This window comes from Vigna umbellata, chromosome 1 (genome assembly GCF_029865625.1).
Source record: "Vigna umbellata cultivar VRB3 chromosome 1, Vumbellata_1.0, whole genome shotgun sequence".
Taxonomy (NCBI): domain Eukaryota; kingdom Viridiplantae; phylum Streptophyta; class Magnoliopsida; order Fabales; family Fabaceae; genus Vigna; species Vigna umbellata.
Genome location: NC_142165.1, coordinates 67,873,164 through 67,895,534, shown reverse-complemented (window position 1 = coordinate 67,895,534; position 22,371 = coordinate 67,873,164). Strand labels below are relative to the sequence as shown.

General features: G+C 31.8%; 2 protein-coding genes across 2 annotated transcripts; one reads left to right on the top strand and one right to left on the bottom strand.

The window, feature by feature from the left end:
* Positions 1 to 12,867: 12,867 nt before the first annotated feature.
* LOC148206138 (uncharacterized) lies at positions 12,868 to 13,458 on the top strand. The gene is made up of 2 exons (XM_088103468.1): positions 12,868 to 13,227; positions 13,411 to 13,458. The coding sequence occupies exons 1-2, from the start codon at positions 12,868 to 12,870 to the stop codon at positions 13,456 to 13,458; spliced, it is 408 nt and encodes a 135-aa protein (XP_087959594.1).
* A 1,833-nt stretch (positions 13,459 to 15,291) lies between these two features.
* On the bottom strand, positions 15,292 to 16,070 carry LOC148206137 (uncharacterized). Its single transcript, XM_088102920.1, has 3 exons — positions 15,801 to 16,070; positions 15,532 to 15,723; positions 15,292 to 15,456 (listed from the first exon to the last, which is right to left on the bottom strand). Exons 1-3 carry the CDS (start codon positions 16,068 to 16,070, stop codon positions 15,292 to 15,294), a joined length of 627 nt encoding a protein of 208 aa, XP_087959046.1.
* Between the last annotated feature and the right edge of the window lie 6,301 nt (positions 16,071 to 22,371).

The window sequence follows — 22,371 nt, the reverse complement described above, 5'->3', positions numbered from 1 at the left end:
AGTTGCCGTTTAAGGTTTAATGGTTTTTCCAGAAAACTAAAAAAAAATTCTTACTATATAAATATATACTTAAATAGCAAAAAAACAAAATGATAAAGAATAATTAACGTTGTTTTGAATTTCAAAATGTAATACTTAAAAAGAAAGAGATATATGGGGTAGTGTTTTGTAGGCAACCCTCCTTTATTGAATTCTACTCTTTTGATAGGTAGGTATAAGAGGATGTCTTTCAAACATTTTCTAGTTTTAGATATTATGTGAGGTGTGAATTTATATAAAAGGAACTAAGCATCACGTGCATTTTACTTAATGAGTTCAGTAATGGTCCACCATATAAAAATGTAGTTAATGACGTCAAGATTCCTGATCTCAGGGAGGAGTGTGAAGTTGGGTTTGGGATAGATGCTACAAATTGGGTCAATTCCTAGCAGGCCCATTTCATATTAAGTACATAGTTTATGGTATTAAATCAATATGGTCCTCTCAACTTCAATATCTGCAACTTATTCAATGCAAGTTGCTCTACTTGCTTCACATTATTCATTTACTTATTTACTTTGCTTTCCCGCAATATTAGCATATAGATTTTTTAAACTGAATTTAGTATTAATATATAATTAGCATAAATTTCTATAAACTGAATTTGGTTGTAATAGTTACATATTTGTAGTTGACTTTGTTATGTTCTGTTTTTCTAATTTGTTTCTCTTTTACAATGTTATTTATATACCTACTTGTAATACACTTAATTTAGTTTTTCAATATGATAGGATGAATTTTACTTATATAATTGATTATTAGGATGATATAAGATGTTATTTTTTTTTTATCTTTTCTTCTTTTATTATGATGTCAGAATTATATACCGACTTTCACAGTAATCCTTTAAATCATTTTTTTCCTCCAATGAAAATCTTACTCTTCTCCACCTTGTTCAATGACATGAATTATCATACTTGGACTTATGCCGTGAAGTTTGCGCTCAAATCCAAGAACAAACTTAAATTCGTCAAGCCACTATCTTTGTCATTGAATTTTACACATAGTTGTGTATTCTTTAGGAAGAAATTGATAGTTTTTGTTCCTTTGTTAACTATAGGTGTGTTATCAATTGTTCTTGTGGTGCTCTTGATTTTGTCCGATACTATAAGCAACACCATTATATCATTCGATTTTTTAAAGGCCTCAATGATCAATATGTCTTGTGCGCACTCACATTATGTTAATCAATCCTCTTCCTGATATTACCAAAGTCTTTAACATGATTATTTAGTAAGAATATCAACTATATTTTGTTCTTGGTTCTCTTGAAACTGTTATTGATACTCAAGCTCTCGCTATTATTACTATTATGAATTTGCCGTCCAAGAAAGATGGTGCTTCAAATTCGCATATTTTCTATGGAGGTCGCCACATAGGTCATTATGTTGCACGAGGAAGTGACATAAATAATGGAGGAAGAGGTTTCCATGGTAATAAATTTTGCACTTATTGTGAATGCATTAATCACACGGTGGATACATGTTATTTTAAACATGGTTTTCCACTAGGATACCAAAACAAGTCTGCTCGCATGGCTAACAATGTTGGATCTGGTGATATTCCTTATAACTCTTTTACAACTAATGTCTCCAACCTTTATGAGATCTCACGGCCAATGACTACGTTTTTTGAAAAACAGTATCATGACATTATATCCCTTTTTCAACAATCCAAATCTCCTAATCATACAACAAATTCAGTTTTCACTACTTCGATTAATTCTTCTTCAACGTCCCCTTTTTACGTTATTTTAGATAAATTATCTTGTTAATGGCTTCTGGATATAGGTGTCACTAGTCATATCCCTTTTTTTTTATTTTCACAGCTTTGTTACTCATAAAACTATTTCATCTATTTTCATTAACATGCTAAATGTTGTCAAAGTTTCTACTTTTATATTTGGGACTATTATGTTAACGAATTCCTTGATTTTTCATGATGTTCTTTATGTACCTAATTTTCATGTTAACATGGTTTATGTTCAAAAATTGATCAAAACCTTGCACTCTCATATTTTATTTAAGTCTAATTCTTGTGTTACTTTGCAGCAAACCTCCCAGAGGATGATTCTCTTTGACATCTCAGATTAGACCATGTTTTTTATTCTATCTTTTGTATCATTTCTCAATAATATCCTTTCATTCCTTATTATGTTACTACTTTTCCTTGTGACATTTTCCCTTTTGCTAAACAACGTAAATTGCAACGTAAATTGCCTCATCATAGTAGTGCAACCCAATAAAATAAAAATTTTATTATTCTTCACTGCAACATATGGGGATCATTTTTTGTTCCTTCTAAGTGTGGTTATGAATATTTTTTTACTTTAGTTGATGACTATGTATGCTTTACTTATGTTGAGTTCATGAAATCTAAATTTGAAACTTGCACGCCTTTAATTCATTTCATTTCATATCATTAAATGAAACTTAATCCATACTAAACTCAAATGTTTTCAAAGTGATAATGGAGTATATTTTTTATTAACTGCTCTATTTTATCCTAAGGTATTCTTTATCAGATAACATGTGTTGAAACACCTCAACAACATGGTGTTTTTTAGCGTAAATGTTGCTCGAGCCTTGTTTTACCAAGCTAAACTACCTCAAATAGTTTAGCCTTGTGTTGTTCAATAAGTTGTTCATATCATTAATCGCCTGCCTACTCCATTATTTCATTTCAAACGCCCTTATGCATTCTTATATGATAAACCACCTAACATGAGAGTTTTTGGCTACCATGCTTATGAAACTACTCTTCAAAATCACATAACTAAATTCTAGTCCTCTGCAATCCAAATTGTTTTCTTGGGATATAGGGAAGGTACTAAAGGATATATTTTATATGATCTCCATACTCATCAACTTTTTCTTTTAGGAAATATTACTTTTTATGAATATGTGTTTCCATTTTATACATCCACCCGTCCTTCATCAAATAGACACTTTATCTACTACAACCTCTTATTAGAACTTTAGTTCTCTTGCCCCTCCTTTTCCACATATTAGACAGTCCACCCATTCTCGTAGATCACCCTCTTACCTCACAAAATTTTATAGTCATTCTACAATTGCTTTTAGCAGTTCCACACTACTAAAGGTAGTATGCATCCATTGTCAACAATTCTAGATTATTCCCAATGCAATACATCTTATAAAAAATTTGTTTTATTGTTACTAACATTTATGAACCTACAACTTTCTCCCAAGCATTTAAATTGAATTGTTGTTAAAACGTTATAGATAATGAGTTCCTGGCTTTATAGGAAAATAAAACCTAGTCTATTATTGATCTCCCACAAGGAAAGAGTTTCATTGGTTGTAAATTGATTTACAAGGTAAATTATCATGCAAATGACAATGTTGAAAGATACAAAGTATGATAAGTGGCAAAGGGCTACACTCAGTTATAATAAGTGAGTTATTTTGACACATTTTCCTCAATTGCCAAGATCGCCCTTGTCCATGTTCTTCTAGCCATAACAACAATTAAAGAATGGTTTATGCACCAACTCAATATGAATAATGTTTTTTTTCCACAAAGAGCCTCATGAGGAGGTTTTTATATGGTTCCTTCTCCTGGGTTGTGTTCGCCTAGTTCTTCCCGTGTATGCAAACTTCACAGGTTGCTATATGGTCTCAAACAAGCCAGCAAGCACTGACACCATATTTCTCTCTACTAATCTTTTATCTCTTAATTAATATTATAAACACTCTTCCGCTAATCAATCTTTGTTTATCAAAGCTACTTCCACCTCTTTCCCAACCTTATTAATTTACGTGGATGACATTGTCCTAGTTGGTGTTTAGGATACTAAATTCAAGATTAAAGATCTTGGTGCTATTCATTATTTTTTGGGATTATAAATTGTACGGTCCAAGTGTAGCATTCATATGAACCAATGCAAATACACTTAAATTTTTTGATGATATTGGTTTACTTTCCAAACCTACTCTTACTCATTCTTATCCTTCTACTAAACTCTAGAATGACCATGGAGAACCTTATTCAAATATTATTATTTATCACAAATTAGTTGGTAAATTATTATATCTCAATATTACGCAACCCGACATTGCCTTTTCTGTCCAGCAACTTAATCAATTCACGGTTCACCCTCTTGACGTTGATTATAAAGTTGCAATTCGAATTCTAGGTACTTAAAAGTTTCACTTGTCTAGGGGTTTTTTGTCTACATCTACTGACATTTGTCTTTCTACTTTTGTTGATTCTGATTGGGTTTCTTTTTTGGACACTCGTTGCACAATCACTTGATTTTTTGGTTTTCTTAATTTTTCATTAATTTCCTGAAAAATCCAAGAAGCAATCTATTATCTCTCGTTCATTCTCCGAAGTAGAATATTGAGCATTAGCCAACCTTACTTGTGAGATTCAAAGATTATATTATTTTTTATGTAATTTTCATGTTTCATTAGGACCTACTACGATTTATTGTGACAACCAATATGCTATTTATTTAGCTTAATTATAATCATTTGTTTCATGACCACACTAAACACATGGAGATTATTCTCATATGGTTTCTGAGAAAATTCAATGATCCATCTTCTTATTTTGTTTTTAAGTTAAATTGCATATGCATTACTAAACATCTTCATCATACATATGTTATAATTTTTATATCTAAGTTGACTCTTTGTAACATTAATCACCCAATTTAAGGGGTATTATTAATATAGATTTTCTGAAAACTGAATTTGATATTAACACATTGTTAGCTCAAAGTTTTTGGAAACTATATTTGGTTTTAACAACTACGTATTTGTAATTGATTTGGTTATGATACGTTTTTCTAGTTTTTCCTCTTTTAAAAGTTATTTATATACCTCCTTCTCCTTGTAATAATTAAGTTTTTTCTTAATAAGAATAAAATTATTATAAACGTATGAACATTTTATATGATTTCATTATAATGATCCATATGATGTAAATTAGATTTGGTTATTATATCAGGCAATACATAGAGTATTTCTGACTCATTTTGATTCACTGTGAACATTAGATATTTTTACTTTTTTGCCTTTGTCGGACGCGTATGTAAAAATAATAAATGATATTTGGTGCATATATTAACGTGGAGGTAAATGTTGGAAGTACAATAATAAAAGTGTAGGTGTGTTAAAAACATGGGAGGTGCAGAAGCAATATATAGTACTAAATAGCTAGATGGTGAAAATGATCATAGCTTGAGAATAAGCAGAAACCTTCACTGAGTCTCCAATTTATTGGGCATAAATAAAAAGTATTCTACAAATTGCAAAAATCAAACGGTGAAATTATCATGTAACGTGTGATTAACTGCTGATGAAACAGAAACAAAAACTATTGAAACACTATTATGAGCGAAATACGCATAACAGTTAGTATGATGAAGTTCATTAGCGTAACCGTGTTTTTATTTGACTATATTGATGTCGGAGTTGTTTGGATATCATTAATATGTTATGTTTCACTTTGATATATCTGCCTATGAAGTAAACATCATAAATAATGTTTGGTATATATTATTGTGGATATAAATGTTTGAGGTACAGTAATTATATATAAAAGTAAAAAACATAGCACAAGGGTGAAATCCCCTACACCGGCGGTTTCGATCCTAAGAACATGAAAGATGTCATGAATTATCTTCTAACGCAATTTTTTTTAACATTTTTTTATAGATTTTTTTAGAAACTATAAAAAAGTTGAAAGTTTTATGTTTTATTTTTTTTTGTAGTTTTACAAAATAACTCTTCCTCGTAGAACGGAAATGTTAATTTTGGTTTCCATTTTTCTTTTTTGGTCTTTCGAAGAAATAATTCTGGTCTTTGGGGTAATTCCCCTCTATTCTATTTAAAGTGATCGATGATCATCTGTGTCAAGTTGTCGAACTAGAAAATATTGATGTCGACAAAAGAATTATATTAACAAAGGACATCATCATATACTAGAATTTAAACTGATATATTAGTGAATAATTATCACTACTTTTCAATTTTACTTTCTTAATTTTTAATTTCAAAATTTAAATAAAAATTCATAATAAAAAATATTTTCAGTTTTATTATTTTAGTAATTACTTTTTTTTAATTCAAATAATTACTCATTATAAAATAATTATTTACACCTTTATAATTTTAGTAATTAATTTTTAAAATTTAAGTAATTATTTTCATAATAAAAAAATTATTTATAATATTTTTTATTTCAATAATTAAAATATATTTTATCTATAGCTATATTCAATTGTATCCTTTTAATTAATAATTTTCAAATTTAAATAATTATCCATAATAATACATAAATTATAGGTAAATATAACTTAAGAAATATAAATTTACTTTATATATTAACTTAATAACACTATAATATCGACACCTACTAATATAATATTATAGATATTTAAAAATTCATACTCTCAAAAACACGATAAGATAGTGCCTATGATTACATTTATATATATATATATATATATATATATATATATATATATATATATATATATATAGAAAAGCATATTTGCATAAATTAAAATTAAACACTAAAGTGTAAGCTATCAATATTATCATCACCATTATCTATATTGTTTAAATAATTTTTTAGTCACTTTTTAAAGGAAGAATCTTTAGCACTTTAGAAAGCATAATTGGTGAATTTTTTTCATTCAAATGTTCAACCAACATTTAAGCACCCATCAATTAAGCATCGCTAAATGTTTAAGTAATGCACTTATTATATAATCACAAGTTTCAGAATTATTTAACTCAACACTTTCTCAAAGCTTGAGCAACCACAATGTCACTTGAGTATTAACATGTTGCATGTCTCTCTAATTTTAAAAACTCATCCATCACCGCTAATTATAAATACTTTATAAGTCACTACGTTGACGCTTGAGTGTAAAGAGAAAGATTTGTTTTGTCTTGCTCAAGCCTTAAGTCATCCCTTGAATTATAATATGGAGTAGTTTGGAGATTGGAAGAATTTTCCAAACCAGTATAGTAAGTCGTAAATAAGTGATAAATTAAACTAGTATAAGTCGAGTGAGTATGTACTAGAGAAAATAAAACGACTACAAAATCAAGTCTAGTAAGGTTGCAAAAGAATCAACATACATAATATAAAGTAAGATGTTGGATTTTTGGTTTAATTTTTAGACAAGTACTCAAGAACTATCAAGGTCAAAATTAAGCTGAAAGAAACACAACAACATTGGAAAAATTGTAGAGACAAAATAAAATGAAGAGATTGTTGGGTACAAACAAAATCCTACATCGGATAAAATATGAAATAGACATGAGGCTTATATACACATAAGATATCTCCCTTAGGAAGAGACATTTTGGAGTGGTACCAAAAGCAAAATTGTGAGAGTTTAGCTCAAAGCGGACAATATCTTATTAGTGTGGAGATCTATTGAACCTACACAACATCTGGTATCAGAGTTCATGGTTCAGGTCTAGTGACCGGAAAAAAAAAACAAAAAACTTCCCAATAGGGGAGGTAGAAGAACCATAACCCTTTGTTTGAGGGGAGGATGTTGGCTACAAACAAAGTCTCACATCGGATAAAATATGAAATAGACATGAGGTTTATATACACATAAGATATCTCCCTTAGGAAGAGGCCTTTTGGAGTGGTACCAAAAGCAAATCCGGGAGGGCTTAGCTCAAAGCGGACAATATCTTACTAGTGTGGAGATCTATGGATATGTGTGTATATTAAACCCACACAACAGAGATTATGAGCCCAAGGAATAGTATGTTGAAAATTAGATACGGAAAAACATGCTTCATATAGTATTGGCCAGGAAAGCATAGTATACCCCATAAACATACCATCATGTATATAATACATATCTGCATGGTAGGGCTTGCCAATGTTTGTGAAAGCATAGGAACTTATGCAAGCATTCAACAATTAACCAATTTTTTAAGGGCTCATAGTAGTTTTATTTTTTCATGTTCCTTAATTAATAACCATGGGAGATCTTGAATACAAGATATAGCAAGTATCATATTACTAGTCTTTTGATAAGAATGTTAAATTGTGATGTAGATGAGAAACAATGTAGGTATATATACCTTGTGAATGGGTTAAAGCACTTTAAAAAGTGCTCTAGTATAATTATATAATTCTTTACTAACAAAAACAATCCCTTGAATTGTACACTTTAACACTTAACATTCATGTTGATGCATTACATGTAATCATGATTTATTGTCTGGGTGTCACTTGAGTTGTGTCTCACCACTTGAGTGATATCAGTCATAAACAAATATTTTCAATGGTCTATTTTCAATAGATAATCTATAATAATCAAAATCCATATTGTTTTAAGTCCATTTAAATGGATTCAATCCAAATCTAAATCCATATATTTTTTTTTATTTTAAATCCAATCCACTTAACTAGATTTGGATTGAATATCTTTAGATTTTGGAAATTTAAACTTAAATCCACTTAATTTGATTTCTATTGGATTTTGGTTAGATCATGTTTTGGATTTTGAAAATCCAAAATCAAGTTGCATCTAAGTTGAATCAAGGCAGTTGAGGATCAAGACGAAGGTCAACACAAGTTCTCCTCGACCTAAGGTTAGCTAAGTCACGCAATCCATTCGGTTAGGCTTCATGATATAAGGTCGAATTGAGTCAACCTAAAGGATCAAGCCAACTCAAGTCGAAGGGTCGAGTTAAATAATCCCAACGCATATCTGATTAACCTAATAGTCAGATATATTAGATCAATAGGAGTGTATTTAATCTCATTATCAAAGTGGACTCAATCTAATTTTATCCAATTTAAATTGAATTAAATAAAATCTAAATATAGTATATCTAATTAAAATGTATTTGAAATTTAATCCAAATTTAGTTTAACTAGATTGACTAAATTTAAATTATATATCCAATCTATTTTATTAGATATAGATTGAATCTAGATTAGATATTGAAAATTTCAATCCATATCCACCATTATATAATTTACCTTCAAATCATCTTAAGTCTATCAATATCATCACCTACTATGACAATATATCCTTCTTATAATTAAAAAAGGATACATAATTTGAACAACTTACAATTATACACATGTATAATCACTTCTTAGTATGAATGTTTTTGCAATGATCATGCATCCCAAACTTATATCATTCAACCATCTAACAACATCTTATTGTTTAAATGCAACAATTAACAGCCCTTACCTATGCGTAATGTGTTTACCTAGTAGATATTTCTTTGCATATTTCCAAAAATTCAACTATATAGTAAGTCTCAAACATCAAGCCCACACCAACAACATCTATCATTTTAAATAAATAAATAAATTTGAATCCTTAGTAGGAAATGAACTACTTTCCTAAATCAAGAATATGATAAACTAAATTTGATCATCACCTAGCTGCCTTGTCAGGGAAATCTTGCAACACAATCATATTTAGATTATTTTCTATGCTTAAAAGAGAGTTAAGAGAATTTGAAGTTGAGAGGGACGAAGTTCTAACAAATAAAGAATAAACTCCTAAACTTTATTTATAAAATTTTTATTTTGTATGTATTTAAAATTTATTTGTACTAAACCCTCTAGTCTTACTTTCTACCCAAAAACAAAAAATGTTATCATCAAAAATTCACTTATAGGGAAAAAGATATGGATAGAGCTCTCTCGTATTGTCTTTCAATACTCTAGAATATGTTTGAATTTTTTTTTTATATAAAATTTAAAATAAAAATAAATTAAAAATGTAAAGACAGTATATAGAAAAGAAGTATATTGTGTTCCTTCTAAAATCCTTAGTATAAATATAAACATTGGAAAAGAGGAGTTTTTTCGAGGAAATAAAAAAACACTAAATGAGTATAAATTGTGAAACCTTCCGTAACTCAAATCTTAATATCTTATATCGTGTTTTGACTCAGTAAAATATTCCACTACTTAAAACACGTAAAAATAAGTTTTTAGACTATAGGAAATAACTATCATCTTATATTAGAGAAGAGTTGAAAAATAAATCAAACTTTCCTTTCTTGCATGGAATATTTGGTCCTTGACCAAATCAAGAAATGGACCCAACCTCAGGCCATGGGCTCATTTCCCTTTTTCAAACTTAGTGTACTTCCTACACCTCCATATTTTCTCCATATACCTCCACAGCCAAGGCGAAAAGATATTTTTACCCTTATCTTCTTCTTCCACCCTTCAAACACACCCCCTTTTCCCTTCTTCTTCCTCATTGTTGATGCAAAAACCTTGCAGCATTCCTCCTTATTCCCTGTCCCCAGCGACACTTCCTTCTCCTTCTTCCTTGTACCAATCGCATTTGTGGTGTCAAATTAAATGCAGAAAGTGGAAATGGGAGCTAAGTGGTGCGAAAGTGGTGGGGTTATATTTGATTGATGACCAAGGGAAAAATGGTGCTGTAAGGCGTTCATGACCTTCAATGGATAAATTTTTTTAAAATAATTCGAGTATAAATCAAAGTCTTAGATTGTGTAAAAAAAAAATTAAATACTATATATGAGAGGAAAATATAAATTCATAAAAAAGGATCCGAATGTGAGTGATGAAAATGGGGATTCGAAGTGGATAGAAAAATATGAGAAGGTGAAAACGTTTCTTGTATAGTCTAAAATGTAATTTGTATTTTGGATTACCTTCCAAATTTTTATTATAATTATCGGAAATGTAAATTTTTTCATTGCACCTCCGGTTTCTTCAATGATTTTTTTTTTTTTTGCCGTTTAGAGTCAAATTATGCCCATCAAAAGTAAAAATTAGAAATTGTAAGTTGTCATTCAGTTTTATTCAGTTTGGTGGTGCCCAAAATATTATTCAGTTTTATGATTTGAAAAATGGTTGTCACCTACATTTAAATTATGTGGGGAAAAATATATTTCTATTTAGGATGTTTTCAATGGAAAGTATGGAAATAAGTTATAAGGTAGAATTGGTTAGTTCTTCTCAGAATGTCAATAATCATATAAACAGTTCTGACCATAACTCATGATAGTGGCCATTCAATGGTGAAATCATTAAGTGCTTATAATGTTAAGACATCCTTATTGGTATATGTTAGTCTTAGTTTGTATTACTTATATATTGTTATTTTTTTTGTCATGTTTGGTTAGTTAATAAAATTATATTTTAATTCAGTACCTGGAATCAAGTTTTGCTGCTAAAGCTTTGGTGAAGACACATAAGCACTATATGTTGTCAAATGGTGATGTGGTATATACTAACATTAAGGAAATCTGAATGTTATCTGACGTCTGGTTGGAAACTATTCTACAAGAACAATAAGTTAGTTGCTGGAGATGTGATTTGATTGAAAGTTGACAATGAACAAAATCGTCAAACTTTAGAATTTTTTTTAATTTGTAAATTGTTTGGAACAGTGTTCTTTTTTTGTCGGGGATTTATTATTTTGATGCCTCTATATTTCCCCCTCAAACTTATAACAATTATTGGTAGTGTTATGTTTGATGATGTTAATATATGGTTTATGATTTTGTATGACCGCAATATACTTATAGTAGATTTAAAAGAAGTAACATATTAATTGTATGACCGCAATATACTTGTAGTAGATTTAAATGAAGTAACATTATAAAGTACGATTTGTTGTGTATCAAACCTTACAAAAAAACCAGATTTCAAGATTTGCCTCTGTTAGTTGTTCTTCGTAATTGTATTTAATGAATGATTAACATTTTAGAGATATGACTATTGAGCTATTATTGGAGCTGTCAAATGAGTCCGGGGTGTTGCTCCCTCCACCACCACGCCTTTCTTCCTTCACCTCCCCAATTTTCTTTAATTCCAATTATGTCCTCAAATTAAAATTTTTTACTTTTACTATTTTAATATTTTAATTTATTTAAATCTAGTTTTCCTATTTACTCCCTGCACCTATCATTCCATCTTCCATTTCCGTTTAACAATCTCTCTTCCATCTGCAACCTCTCTCTCTTCCGTCTGCAACCTCTCCGTTTCAGTTCTCTTCCTCCATTTCTTTCTTTTTCATTTTCCTAGACGAACGTTTGGTGTGGAGCAGCAGTTGGTGCGAAGGAAGCCGTTCATCTGGCGTGGAGGAGCGTGGATCTGCGGCGTCCAAGTTGGTTCTCCGTTCACCATTCTCGGTGCTTTCTGTTTCTCTGCTTGACTGGTTATTGCGTCTGAACAGTGTCCACGAAAGGCCAAAATGGATGTGGAACATCCGTTTGTCTTCGACGGATGTCCGACTTCCGTCGACGGATGTGGGATATCCGTTGAAGGCCAATCGGATATCCCATATCCGTTTTGGCTCACGGATGCTGTATTTTTTTTTCTTTAATATTTTAATATTTTAATTGTTTTTAGAATTATTATAACTGGAATATATATTTATATATTTGATATATTTTTTGTTAATTTTTTTTAGATTTTCTTTGACTTAGATTATTATTTGAATATTTTATAAATTTTTTTATTTGTAGTTTCTAAATGAATTGACTAAGAATTAGATACGAAAACTTTTATATATTTAAATTATTTTTATTTCTTGAAATAAATATTATTAATTTAATTGTATTTAATATTAGTAAATTTGTATTTGTAATAATAATTAATTTAATAATAATTAAATGGAAATGTATTTAAATATATGTTTTTAATTAATTAGTTAATTGTTTCTTTTATTTAATTTTTGTTGTAGTTAATAAATTAATTATTATTAGTTTAATTTATTTTGAATTGCATTTTTTATAGTTTATTAATGATATTTAAAACAATAATTTTCTTAATTTTTGAAATTAAACAAACAAATTATTGTTAGAAATGGCAAGAACACGTGGTGCATCTTTTAATTCTCGAGGTGAGAGTTCTCGAGGAAAGAGTTCGTCGCAGGGCGAAGCTCGGAGAAGACCTACCGTTTCTACTCGTAGAAGTCGGGCAGCTCCTATCCAGGATGACCCCATAGTTGAGGAGCGAGCCGTTGAGGAACAAACATATGAGGCGTATGAGACTCATGGTGAGGAGAATGCATTTGAGGCCCCTAACGACGATGACGATGAGGAGGAGCATGCGGATGTTCATGACATACAAGAGGATGTTGATGGATTTCTTGGAGGTCCACACGATCATTCATTGCTGACGCACTATGTTCAGCATGTAGCTTATGCTATTTCCAAAGGCCAGGTGAGTGCAAAAATAAAATTTATTTTATTATTTTTTTAATAGAAATTTTATTAAATATTGATGTGTAGGATCTAGGGGACACACTGAAGTTGATCTCCCACGGAAAAAAAGTAAATAAGTTAGGATCATGCCACGAGGGAATTCAAGACATTGTGTTGAATTCCAGTTTGATGCCTCTTACAGGGATTTGTTATGATTATGTTGATAAGGGGTTACTCCTTGGATTCATAGAGAGGTGGCATTTTGAGACCAGTAGTTTCCATCTCCCTATAGGAGAGATGTCGATTACTCTTGATGACGTCTCGACATTACTTCACCTGTCCGTGATGGGACAAATGTGTGATTTGGAGGAGTTGGAGTTTGAGGAGGCTCGTACAGCCCTTGTGCAATTGGTCGGCGTTGATGGTGGCACAGCAAGTGCTGAGATGGAGGACGTACGTGGTCCGAAAGTCAGACTCAGCTGGCTTAGAGAGATATATGTTCAAAGGTGTGAGTCGCAGCATTGGGACTATGCTGCTAGAGCATATTTGTTGCATCTAGTAGGATGCACGATTTTTGCAAATAAGAGTGCCAGTTCTATACGCGTGTCTTACTTATTGTTATTTAGAGACGTACACGCGTGTGGCAGATATGCCTGGGTGTTGCTGCACTCGCCTATTTGTACGAGCAGCTCGGGGATGCGAGTCTCGCCTCCACAAAGCAGATGGCTGGATATTTGACTCTATTTCAGGTACAGTTATAACTTTGACATTTATTTCATGTATTTATTTCCTTGTTCGAACATGGATGTAATTTAATTGAATAATTATTTTTTTAGAGTTGGATATACAAACATTTCCCTGGCATGGGGAGGAGGCAGTTGGTGACTTCTTACGATGATACCACACCACGTGCCATGAGGTGGCAGAGCCCTAGGCAGAGTTCCACTCTCGCAGAGATTCGGTCACAGTTGGATGTGCTGACATACAGTGGAGTTGTATGGCATCCGTATGAGGGGCATCGGGGCATTCGACCATTCTTCGACATCTGTATGTATTCTGGATGGATTCGGATTGGTGACACCCTTTGTCATCATTTGCCTGAGCGTGTGCTGAGGCAATTTGGGTTTCAGCAAGACATTCCACGATCGCCGACTACGGTTCCAGATGCAGATGTAGTGGCCATTGATCATGTTTGGTTGCACTTCAGAGCTCATGTTGTGAGTAATGTCAGACATGCAGCATCCCCTTTTGACTGTGTCGATGGGTACATTCAGTGGTTCATGAGGGTTTCACATCCTTATATTATTGCTGTTGCAGATGACGCGCGATCGGCTCTTGCGCCTAGACAGCGCCCCGATGTTCCACAGGAGGCACGACCCCATCGTAGATCGTCTCCACCTTCACCATCTGGCGCCCTGGTATGTTATTTTTCATTGCTTATATTATTAAATTTTGATCACCTTGTTTATTTAATTGTTTGATATAATTATAATGCAGGCTAGATTTAGGCGAATGGCGAGAATGTTACAGTCCTTGATATCGTGTCGTCATGTGACCGATGGTACTGTTGCACATCAGGTGTCAGTGGACCTGCTTCAGATTGCTAATGAGGGCATCGACGAATATTCCCCGACTAGGAGAGGGCAAAGGCATGTGCGTGGTAGACGGTCGACGTCTAATTGATACGACTTTGTATTTCATTTTTTCATTATGTATTACAGGATTTTGTATTTCCTTTTTCTCATTATGTATTATTTGACATCATATTTTCTTTGTATTTGTAATAGACATTTATAATTTCTTATAATTTCAATGTTTTCATTTTGAGTTACATGTTCTTTTATATTGGTTATATAGATGATCAAATATTTATATGTTTAAGTGGAAAAAAATAAGAACTTAATTAACAACAACTAATATAAATATCACGAATACTGATAATATAAATATGTTCATACATAAATAAATACTACATAAATATCACGAATAATAATAATATAAATATCACGAATACTGACAATAAGTACTTAAATAACAAAATATAATAGTGTATTTTTACATATCTTCATACATAATATAAATATCACGAATCACCTAAGTCAACATAAGATGTTGTTATGTCCATCAACTGTTCAAATGCGTGCATCCTACTAGTATAAATAGATGACCACGCTCGTGCCTCAAGATAACAGTGGGTTGAGGACATGATATTCACCATGGGCAACGGACAACCTTCTTGTAGCTTAACCTGCATTATACAAATTACAATAATTAATTGAGTGATAAGTAATTTTAAAATGAAATCATAAAAAAATGCACTTACCTGCACAAAATGACATCCATGAACATGTCCTATACAAATTAAGCGATGTTGAGTTATATCAGAAGGTGGTGTGGCACGTATTGGGAAGATAGTAGAATTTTGAGAGTATGACAAACAAACTAAGATAACGTTATATCGGTTAGCAATTGCATAACCAATGTCTGGTAATGTCATCCACTTGTTCATGTTAGCCTGTTATGAATAAAAGAAGTTGTTAGAAAAAAAAAACAAATGTAATAAATAAACTACATAAAACGGGAAACACTTACCGCCGACAGTGATTGCACCAACAAAGAGTTCCTCAGTTCTTCTAGTTTATCATAGCCTCCTACTAGGCTTGCATATTCATCACGCCGTGCACTGAGTTCTTTGTACAACTCATTCCTGATAACGGGCCATGAATCTTCTCCGAGTCCCAACAACGCAGCAATGCATCTATACCCATAGTGACCATCAGCCATAACATCAACAACGTCCACAATGAAGGGGTGAGTAGTAGAATGAAACTGGTCTATCATTGGAACTCTCCTTTTCTTCATTGGTTTTGGCTTTGATTGTAATTTACTTCTCATAGATGAAGATTCTATGGTTGAATGAAAGGCGTCCACATACTCAAAATATGATGGATCCTGCGTAGTAGACCTTTCATTTCGTTTAACTTTACTTTTTTGTGCACCCTTTATCTTGACTTTATGTAATGGAGGGACCATTGATGTCAATGTAGGACAAACAATCTCAAGTAACTTCTGCTTGATCGTGACTTTACCGCCAACGTCAACCTCATTGAATCTTTCTTCTACTTGTTTCAACTCATCTTTAATGGATAACTGAGGCTCAGTTTCATTTAATTCAACATTTGAGAAATGCAATCTTCGCCACATGATATGAAATTCACCTGTAGGGATCATCCTAGGATCATATCGTGCTAATTCACATGCACATGGGACACCAAATGTACGTCTCAATACGCATCCACACTTTGAGGAGTTCAATCCTATCTGCTGCACTATTTTCAATTCCTTAGCAATGAGATCCAATGCATATCGAGACACACGTCCAATAAGTTCTCTATATATGTAGCCTTTAAAATGGTCACTCGTGAGCAACAAACTACTTTCAAATGACGCCTTAATCTTGTTGTGTTGTAGGATAATGACGTTATGAATATTATCCCAACAAGAACACAAATCACCCATACTATTGCCCAGAACTTTCTTCAGGCTCCAATGAGCAGATTCAGCCTTGAAACAAAAAAAAACCTTCAACAAGTGCAAATAAATATTTATCTACAAAACAAATAAATAAAATAACATTACAACATACCTATTTGTGGTTGTGTTCCCTAAATGCATTACTTTGTTCGTCCAGAACTTTACAAAGTATGTGCTGTACGGAATAATCCAAGTCTGATTGACATATTCAAAAAACAAAGGCCATGAACTGCTTGCGTATTGAAACTCATTCACATACTCAGCAAACAAGCTTTCATCAGCACAATCCATCACATTTTCCCATGCATCCATCAACACTTCCCAAACCTCAGTAGAATGAACTAACATTTTGCATTTAGCTTTAACATTTTTAAGGATGTGGAACCGACATAACATCTTATATGACTCAGGGAATACATTTGCAATGGCATTCATCAAAGCCAAGTCTCGGTCAGTGACAATGACTTTAACCCTCAGATGTTAAAAATAAACCTTTTAGCTTTTCCAAAGCCCATGTGAAATTACTCTGTCTTTCGATAGACAAGAAAGCAAATGTTGCTGAGAAGGTTAACCCTATAGACGTCATACCCACAATCTCAAGCAACGGAAGTCTATATCTATTTGTTTTATATGTGGAATCCATCAAAAATACAACATTAAATGAGTTTAACAATTTGACCGCATCAGGATGTGTCCAAAACAAGTCAATAACAACCTCTGAATCATTAGCACACCTACTCCAGTGAATGTACTTATCCCGATCCAACAACATCATAAGTTGTTGTAGTTCAGTTCTGGACCCTCTTAATGATCGTTTATACACATGCCTTGCGTTGTAGATTTGTTTAATCGTTGTAACATTTCGATCATTATTTTGTTTGAGTGTTAGTAAAATATTTGCAGGTGTAACTTTACTATTTGTCATATCAACCAGTAATGACTTCTCACTCGTATTTAACCTGCCAGCATAAGGGTGACCAACTAAAGTTTCAGCCAACTCATGGTTGTGATGTCCACACATCACCTTCAACACCCATCTGGCCCCATCTGAACATGGTTTACCCTTTAATCTAAACGGACATTCACATTTACGAGTGATGTATACACTAGTCACTACATCAGCTTTGTATTTCCTATATTTTCCCCCTCTTTCACATCCAAGTATGACGAACGTTTTTCTTCCCCGTACACCAGTAGCTATGTCAGATCTTACTATTACCACAACAAATCCTAAATCATAAGACATCCCTCTTACCCATTGAATTAAGTGCTCCCGTGAACAAAATATTTCATTTGTTGTAAATTTATTTGTTAAATCCCTTTCTACAACTTTGCTAATTGATGAAGACAAATCAGATTTCAAACTACAACCAATTTCAGAATCCATATGAAGATATTCATCCATTTTAAATAATAATCACCTACAAAATTATAATGAGCCTTATTAACATAATTAATAATTAATCAAACAAATATAAAAATATTAATATAATTAAATTATATATTTGATATAAATAAAAGGGTTAAATATGTTTTTAGTCCCTAAACTATTGGCCGTTTCTGGTTTTCGTCCCTCTTTCAAAGTAAGGTACAATTTGGTCCTCATTCTTTTCGAAACGTTCGTTTTAGTCCTCGGAATTTTGGTTTTAGTCCTCATTTGTTGCTAAATGAGGACCAAATTTTTAAACAGTGTTTAGTTTTCGAGGACTAAAACGAACGTTTCGAAAAGAATGAGGACCAAATTGTACCTTACTTTGAAAGAGGGACGAAAACCAGAAACGACCAATAGTTTAGAGACTAAAAACATATTTAACCCTAAATAAAATAATAAGTAATTTTTTATATAATTATAAAATTGTTAAATAATTAAAGATACAAAAATAATATATAAAAAATATATATTTTACAAAATTATTACATTTAAAAACTAATTATATATAACATCCAAAATTAAAAATTTAAATATAAACTAACATAAATATACGTTATTAAAATATATTAAAAATATATTCAAAAATAATAAATCAAAATATTTAAATTAAATTATTAAAATATCTAATAAAATAATAAAAAAACCCAAAATAAAAACGAAACCTTTATGGAAGACATCCTTCAACGGATGTCAACATCCGTTTAAGGGAAAACGGATGACGACATCCGTTTTACCTTAAACGGATGTTGACATCCGTTGAAGGATGTCTTCCGTTAAAGGTTTCGTTTTTAGTTTAAGGTTTTATGCGAAGGGTTTATTCTACTACGCACCTGGAGGAAGCACCACAAACGCACTGCACCACTTCACGTATTGCACCACTTCACGCACTGTACTATAAGAGCAACAAGAGGAAGATTGCTTGATAATTCTTTCTACCACCATCAACCTTTGCAACTTGTAGTATCTCACACGAGAGAGAGGAATAAGTATAATGTTAAAATGAAAGAAAGTATTTTACTCATGCAAGGGACTAGATAGGTTATTAGTGAAATAGGCTATGAATAAGTAAAATTAAAAATAATAATCCTAAAAATAAAATTTTACTGAGGGGCAAAATAGTAAAGGGGAGGTGGAGGGAGAAAGGCGTGGTGGTGGAGGGAGCAACACCCTTTAATAAGATTTGGCTCTAACCTATGTAGGTTGGGACCAAAAAAGTCCACAGGGCTAAAAAAAGTCTTCATTAAAAAAACCCACAGGGCTAAAAACCCCTAAAGCCCTATAGGCCAGGGCCAGCCCATGGCTTTCCTTTTTACAAAATTTAACGTCCAGAAACATAATATCATCATACAAGTAATCACAAATAATGTGTATTTTACAAAATCTTGTGCATTAAAGAGACTCTGACGAGCTTGAAGTCTTGTTCATATTACAACCTACAAATTTCATGCTCTAATATCAATAACAAGATCCATAACACTTCAAGCTTCAAGGGAATATATATGAGGTTACAAATGAAGTTTAATGCCAAAATATATGAGGTGATATCACTAAACTGGGAAGTGGCAACAGACCTTCTTACATTCATCCTGCCACACCAAAAGAAGATCGAACAATGACAGAAAATAGAAAAAAAAGATTTCATAATCCCTGAATGGACAACTGAAACATGTAGCTAAAATTGTATGAAAGATCAAAAGTTACATTGACATACCTAAAGTGAAATCCTTGAGGTTCTTCATTTGTATTCACTTCTTCAATTTCCTGGAATAGGATTGTGAAACCATCACTATTAGCTTTAATTCTGAAATCTAGTGTTGATTTTAGACAGAGTCTGTCTGTGCATATTCACATGACTTGCCATGTTTTCATTCCTATCTGATGTTACTGTCTTTAAACAATTTGTTCATATGTTAAGATAAATATGGTACTGACTTCTATAACCATTATGGCTTACGCAAATTGGTGAATCTACTAATAACTAAACAGAAAAAATTATTTAAAATGATATGCATTACTTTAGCCAATAGGAGTAGGAAAGGACATAACCAGCAACAAAAGAAAAGGAAAAATAAAAAATGAGCATAGAATATCAGATGTTATAATGAGAATTAATCAAATTCAGCCACCTGAACAATATCATCTCCCTTGATGACTCGGCCAAACACAATAAGCTTTTCACTTAAATCGGGTATTCATACTAGTTAATCATCACAACATTTAGTAACTAGAAAAAATTATTCAGCTCGCAGGTATATTATCAATGGTCTCATGATATCATATACATCAAATTGCAATTAAACAAAAAAAAATAAACCTTGCATATTTCTTTCCTAACAAGTTCCAATCTTCAGTAGCTTCGGGCCCTTTGTTATGACAAGCCTGAATTACATAGTGCTTAATTACTTGGTGAAAAAGCATTCCCTTAATGAAATTTGACATTACAAATCATATTGAAATCTAAAGGACTAGCATTCTACAAAAATTATAAACAATAATTAAGAAAATTAATAATTAGAAAGTAAATTAAAGCTATGGTGTCACCGAGTCTACCTGTGATCACTTTCACTGCCCACAATGTTGAAGACTTTCAACATCTTCTAAAAGTTTAGACTCATCAATTCCCTCATGACCAAAAATATCTTCAACAATTTCATCTATCACAAGCAATTGAAATACAATCAAACAACTAGTTTAGAATCAATAATTTAATGTAAAGTAATTTTAAAAATAATAGCATATACACTTACCACTAGGATTTTTAGAAAATCCATATAGCCAAATTTGAGTACAAATCAACATTTGCACATGCTTAGGAAGAATGGAGCTTCTATATTTCGAAAGTACACGTCCACCTTTACTAAAAGCTGACTATGATGCCACTGTAGTAATGGGAATACTAAACACATCTCGATCCATTATAGACAATATGGAAAATTTTTTCTCATTATAGTCTTCCAATATTTGAGCACATCAATATCTTCACTGTCTTCATCATCATCTATTATTGGTTCATCTAAATAAACATCTATCTCGTTCTTTCCAATGATAGATTTTGACTCATTCTGATACATTTTAAAATCCTACAATGATTACATATTAATTATCAAAACAAAACTAGAAAAACTAGAAAAAAAAAATTGAACACTAGATATAAAATGCTTACCGAAATAATTCTTGATCTCTTAAACTTTTTCCCTTTAGTATTGGACTGAGACATCAAGATGGATTCAGTAGGTGATTGGGAAAGAGAAACACTAGAGGTAGAAAAGTTCTTTACATATTCTTTAAATAACCTCTTGAACTTCTCTAACACTTTCTTTGTTTTCTCTGCATAGGTTAGAGGATCCAATTTTTTATAACAATGTGTTATAAAATCAACCTTTAGTCGTGGAGCAAGAATAGATCCAAAAGCTAACCCAATACTATACTCCTTCCAATACTTTTGAAACTTTTCTTTCATATTACAAGCCATGTCCTTTAAGGTGACATCTTCATTCAACAAATTTTCTTCAATGATGAGCTGAATTTTCCAAATTTGCATAAAATACTAGTTTGAAGTGAGATAAGATAATCCAGACATCATGTTTGTAATCTCATAAAATGGTTCTAAGAATTGACATATTTTTTCTCCCCTTTTCCATTCCTCAGATGATGGACAATTTTTATAATTTCTATCAACCACTTTGAGAATTTCAAAAGCTTCCTTATAATTGATTGCACTTTCAAGCATTAAATAGGTTGAATTCCATCTTGTAGTCACATCTAATCTCAACAAAAAAGAGACCCTAAAAGAAACGAAGAATGATCAACTGAATTTTTTAGTACTAATGCACAAGGACAGATCATGAGCTTAAATCCTCTGCATAGAAAGTGTAAAGTTACACATTTTGAAAAGTGCAGACTACTCAACTCGAGATGTACAAGTTGTAAACAATGGGCTACACAAAAAAAAAATCCAAAACTAAGAATGAGACCAAAGTGTAAGAAGAAAGTGAATAAGGAACACAAATAATAGTTTTCCAGGTAATTTTGAAAGTACATTTATTCCACAAGGAAAATAATATTTCCAGATAAATAAACTCATTTCATTTCTAAACCATTCAACACGAATTCAGGATAAACATGATTAAAGAGAATGGTCCTTTTAAACAACGCTATGATCAACAAATCTATCACAAACAATTGAAATACAATAAA

Bases quoted from the DNA above. Each gene is read 5' to 3' on its own strand.
- LOC148206137 (XM_088102920.1), bottom strand. From the start codon at position 16,070: ATGAAGAAAAGGAGAGTTCCAATGATAGACCAGTTTCATTCTACTACT. The intron at 15,724-15,800 runs GTAAGTGTTTCC...TATTCATAACAG, and splicing joins TGGTGCAATCACTGTCGGCG to GCTAACATGAACAAGTGGAT. The intron at 15,457-15,531 runs GTAAGTGCATTT...TGTATAATGCAG, and splicing joins ATGGATGTCATTTTGTGCAG to GTTAAGCTACAAGAAGGTTG.
- LOC148206138 (XM_088103468.1), top strand. From the start codon at position 12,868: ATGGCAAGAACACGTGGTGCATCTTTTAATTCTCGAGGTGAGAGTTCT. The intron at 13,228-13,410 runs GTGAGTGCAAAA...TGCCTCTTACAG, and splicing joins ATGCTATTTCCAAAGGCCAG to GGATTTGTTATGATTATGTT.